This window comes from Pinus tabuliformis, chromosome J (assembly GCF_031772625.1).
Source record: "Pinus tabuliformis cultivar Carrire ecotype Pingquan chromosome J, CPIR1, whole genome shotgun sequence".
NCBI classification, from domain to species: domain Eukaryota; kingdom Viridiplantae; phylum Streptophyta; class Pinopsida; order Pinales; family Pinaceae; genus Pinus; species Pinus tabuliformis.
In genome coordinates, this window is record NC_142295.1 from 955,738,151 (window position 1) to 955,743,671 (window position 5,521).

Sequence of the window (5,521 nt, forward strand, 5' to 3'; positions counted from 1 at the left end):
CCTTGGAGCATTTGTTTTGTTTTATTTAATACATTTCCAGTAACACTAAATTATATTTCGTATTTATTCTATATTTAATATAAAAATAACATACAAAAGTTTTCGTCATAATACACATAACTAACTTTTATGAAATATAACATATCTCTTGCATATATATTTTTTTAGATTAAATATATTTTTAGACATTAATGTTATGTCAAAAAATAATATAAATAATTTTTTTAATAAACATTAAAATTTAAAGAATTTGGTCATTATTATGAATATATGAACATGTAACACATTCTTGAAATATCCCATACTTTTATTTAAAACTAAATTTTTATATAATAAAATTGATAATTTATTAAATAAAATTTCATATATTTTTTATAAATACATATTTATATAAATCATGTGCATTGATAAATTTAATTTATTAATATTTTTTTTACGTTATTTATATATATATATATAACTCCCTCAAGTGTAATTTTTTTTCAGATATATATAATAAATAATCATAGAAATAATGAATAGAAATATTAATAATGTTTAAATATTTTATTGACTAGATTGAAATTAAAATTAATATAAATAATACATCAGTGTGAAAAAGTACTTCATCTTTATTTTTCTTTTCATTTGTATTTTTCAGCAATGAAATGTAATTGATAATTGTAGATTTATTTGTTTTTATTGTTAAAAACAAAATAAAACTGTAAGAACTTTTTATGTAATTGGGTAATAATTTTTTGGGTAAAAGATTAGCAATAATTTTCACAAGTATATGTATTTGCAAAATTTAATTTTGTTTCTATTTTGAAATAAAATTAAGATTTTTTTTCTGTAAGAAAAAAATACATCAACATGATATTCTATAAAAATAATAATAATAATGTACAAAATTTTTTAAAGCAATTAAATTTGTAGTTTTTTCTCTCCAAAAGTCAAAAATTGATTTTTGAAATAAAAATATCACATTAAATATCTAATCTCAAATCTAAACTTACAGAATCAAAATATTGAATATCAAATTCAAAAATATAAATTAATCACCATTAAAAAATTAAATAATATTCTAATTCCAGTCCAAACAAGTTGCAATCCCACACAAGTTGTCAGACATGCAATGAAATTTGGTTTGCTCATAGATACATTGTTTCAACACAAAAATATGCCCAAAAAAATTAATTACCCTGAAGTATGCGGTGTTGTCCTTATGAATAACAATAATTGCATGTGAGAAAAATCTGATGACTAACAATAATTGCATGGGAGTGAAAGCCTGTCTCTTAGACCATCTGAATATGGATTCAGTGTGCATGATAGAGGATCAGTTGAAATATTCCTTCAATATTTAACTAGATGAGAAAATTGATTAACACCAACAAATACCAAAATTCATGTTACAAACCGTTAAACAACTCAAATTCAACTACAAGTACGTGTTATAAGTAGAAGTCTTTACAGCTAACCATAGATAGTTTGCAGAAGTGCAAAGGTTTACAGACTTGCTAAGCACTTATGAATAACAATAATTGCATGTGAGTAAAATCTGATGAATAACAATAATTGCATGGGAATGAAAGCCTGTCTCTTAGACCATCTGAATATGGATTCAGTGTGTGCATCATAGAGGGTCAGTTGAAGTATTCCTTCAATATTCAACTAGATGAGAAAATTGATTGCATGATTGCATGATAGAGGGTCAGTTGAAGTATTCCTTCAATATTCAACTGGATGAGAAAATTGATTAGCACCAACAAATACCAAAATTCATGTTACAAACCGTTAAACAACTCAAATTCAACTACAAGTACGTGTTATAAGCAGAAGTCTTTACAGTTAACCATAGATAGTTTGCAGAAGTGCAAAGGTTTACAGAGACTTGCTAAGCACTTATGAATAACAATAATTGCATGTGAGTAAAATCTGATGAATAACAATAATTGCATGGGAGTGAAAGCCTGTCTCTTAGACCATCTGAAAATGGATTCAGTGTGCATGATAGAGGGTCAGTTGAAGTATTCCTCCAATATTCAACCAGATGAGAAAATTGATTAGCACCGACAAATACCAAAATTCATGTTACAAACCGTTAAACAACTCAAATTCAACTACAAGTACGTGTTATAAGCAGAAGTCTTTACAGTTAACCATAGATAGTTTGCAGAAGTGCAAAGGTTTACAGAGACTTGCTAAGCACTTATGAATAACAATAATTGCATGTGAGTAAAATCTGATGAATAACAATAATTGCATGGGAGTGAAAGCCTGTCTCTTAGACCATCTGAATATGGATTCAGTGTGCATCATAGAGGGTCAGTTGAAGTATTCCTTCAATGAGAAAATTGATTAGCACCGACAAATACCAAAATTCATGTTACAAACCGTTAAGCAACTCAAATTCAACTACAAGTACGTGTTATAATCAGAAGTCTTTACAGTTAACCATAGATAGTTTGCGGAAGTGCAAAGGTTTACAGAGACTTGCTAAGCACTTAAAAGAAAAAAATTTCATATTTTTGGTGTGAATAAATTAATGGACATATCTAAATTCAAGTTTCTGTGATTTATATTATGAATGTTGAGAACTTTTTTGGTAAAAATCACATAAAAAATTTCAAATCTACAAGTTTGAAACTATCTAGTGTGATTCATCTTCAAAACAAGATCTCTCAACATTCAAATTAATAGACACTTGAATCAGATTTTAAAAAGTGTCATAAAACAGTGAATAAAATGGAGAGAGACAACCGGAACCAAAAAGGGGAAAAATGCCTGTCAATGGTCTTAGATCATTTACATATGATGTATGGAGATAGGCAGCATTTCCTCTCTCTGATGTATTCAGTATTTCTAGGCAGCATTCAAATATTCACAACAAACAATCAAGTGCCAAGTTGAAAAATCATACAATGATTTCAGCCCCAAATTATTCAACTTGAAGGAGAAATATGAAACTCCAATGGTGTAAACAAATTAATGGATATTCAAATCTGATTTCGCATTGTCATAATGTACACTCAATACAATGGACAGAGAGCCAGAACCCAAAAAAAGGAAAAATAGCTGTCAATGTTCTTCTCTCATTTACATATTATGGTGTATGGAGTTAGACAGCATCCCCCCAGTTTCTGATGTACTCAGTATTTCAGTTGGCAGCATTCAAATATTCACAGCAAACAATGAAGTGCCAACTTGAGAATATTATACAATGATTTCAGCCCCAAATCAAGAAACACGAAGATTTGAATTATCTTCTATTACCTCTCTTCCATGGCTGGAGAACAGAGTCACAATACTTCGACGGCAATGCCTGAGATCTATTTCTCTTAGAGCAGCGCAATTGTGGTATCGACATTTGATCTTCATCGACTCCATTACCCACAACTTGATTTTCACTCTGCTTTATGCAAGCTGGGTCACCTGTTCTGTAGATGTCATCAGCTGTGAAGAGAGGCTTTGAACTGGCAGCATTCAGGTTCTTCTGTGAATCATGAAGCATCTGCGGAGCAGTCGGCTTGTGGTGTTCAAGAGCACTTTTGGTTCTTCTGACCACTCTCTTCTGCAAGAAACGTACCCCTGTGGGAGTGAAGGTTGCCTTTCTAATATTTTTCTTTTCCGTGATATTCTGAGGGAAAGGGGACGGGTCATTTTGCATAGACCGGACCGCAACATCAGCTAAAAGATGAAGCCCTGGAAATAAGAATTCAGATTTGGCCGTCTGATTCTCAATTTGCAAAGGGCTCTTGCTGGTTTCACAGACCAAGCCCTGATCCTTCTTGGGTTTCTTGGTAGCAGGCGGATGGGAGGGCCAATCAATGTAATGAGAACTCAAATCCTTCATTTCCCCATTCATACTCAGTAACTGAAATTCCATGTCCTCTGCAATCACCTTTGAAATTGGAAAAGATGAAGAGGCCTTCACCAAGGGTTTCCTGTTGCAAGCTGCATACTGACCTGAACTGAGCTTCATTTTCTCGTCAGAGAACAACTTGTCGTGCTTAAGAGCTGCTTTTTGTCCCCTTCTCCACACTCGAGATTTGGATGGTCGCTTCTTCTCGTAAAAAGCCGGATCTTCCACAGAATGTTCATCCGCAATACCCAAAAGCCGGGGCAAGAACTGACCATCGAGGCCTGACTCACCGTTTGGATGATCTGACATTGTATCTGAATTACTCTCAGGTGAAGATACATGGTGTCGAATTACTGATACTGGGGATTTTATTGAATCTCCATTCTTGAAGGGACCAACCTCCGCCTTTGAATTGTGGACCGGCAAGCATATGTCCCTGCAATAAGCTCTGGATTTCAATGGATTTTCTTCAAAAGTTGCGGAAGATCTGCTAATGGGAGAATCCTCGACGCGTTGATTTCCCTTTCGAATAATGCTTGGAGAGAACTCATCCACAAGAGGGCCGATTTTAGCTACTGAAGAGAATCCATCCGCCATAGACTGGAGTTTGCTCACCTTGTAAAGCTTCTTGCGAGCTTTGCACCATTGCCAAATACTATCGACATTCTCCATTGGGTATGCTTCCATGCAACACAAAATCAAACTTCCTCAAAGATCAGAGCCCTCAAGGAAGTATACAAGAGCCTGGCGAGGGTTCAAATTGCTCTGAGTTAGAAAACTGGATCAATGGGCAACCAGCTTACCCAGATGATTGAACGGATCAGAGCTATGAAGCATGCCGAGCCCAACTACAGAGAATGGCCAAAGAAAATCCTGATACGATCAAGAAGGCACCATTGCTTAAGACCACTGCTTGCTTTTTTCAATTTCTATATCAAACCTCTGGCAGGAACCCAAATCACCAAACTGACTAAGAAAAAGGTTTGATCGAAAGGGTAACAAATTCATTGATCAAACTGATGACCCAACAAAATTGATTGATCAAAACGCTGAAATGTGCTCCAAATTACAGAGAAAATAATGTGAAAAGAAACAGCGCAACTTACCAAAAGAGCAGGTGATAGTAGTCCAGTCTGAAACAAAAAATGAGCGCTATATCTCAAGATATGGGAGTGGAAAGCCTGGACAGACTACCCAAAGCAGCAATTGCATGATAAAGGAGCCAACAAAATGGGAACGACAATCGCAGAATTGGTATGAGAAAGATACCCGCCGAGGCAGAGAACGCTCTCATTCATCGAAGTGGGAGGTGTAATGGAGATTTGTTTGAGATTATACTCAAAGCCTAATTATACAGACTTTATAATTTTAGTTGAGGTCACCGTTGTAGAGACAAGCGCCTCACGCTTCTTCGATTGCATACATTGACATATCTCAATTGCTGCTTGAGCGGCCTTGGAAATTTTAGTTGGGGTCTACATGAGAAACGGTTAGGCCTTGGTAATTTCATCATGAACTCCATGTGCAACTCCAACTCCAAGAGCTTCAAGGATTATGAAACTTTGAGTAGCTTGATAGTTGGTAGTTTGGCATGGCTGGAGGGAAAGCACATGTTTAATTTGGAAGATTTGATAGTTTGATAAGGTGCGGGCCTTGGCAACTTTTGATGTTGGTTGC

The 5,521-nt window shown here is 34.5% G+C and overlaps 1 protein-coding gene across 3 annotated transcripts; it reads right to left on the reverse strand.

Moving 5' to 3' along the window:
- Positions 1-2,973: 2,973 nt before the first annotated feature.
- LOC149229989 (uncharacterized) lies at positions 2,974-5,251 on the reverse strand. 3 transcript variants are annotated; one of them, XM_089375973.1, is made up of 2 exons: positions 4,951-5,251; positions 2,974-4,717 (listed from the first exon to the last, which is right to left on the reverse strand). In XM_089375973.1, exon 2 carries the CDS (start codon positions 4,529-4,531, stop codon positions 3,242-3,244), a length of 1,290 nt encoding a protein of 429 aa, XP_089232099.1. In that variant the 5' UTR covers positions 4,532-4,717; positions 4,951-5,251; the 3' UTR covers positions 2,974-3,241. The 3 variants fall into 3 exon arrangements, with proteins under 3 accessions (XP_089232099.1, XP_089232098.1, XP_089232097.1); XM_089375972.1 differs by having other exon boundaries at positions 2,974-4,786; XM_089375971.1 differs by having other exon boundaries at positions 2,974-4,860.
- Positions 5,252-5,521: the final 270 nt, after the last annotated feature.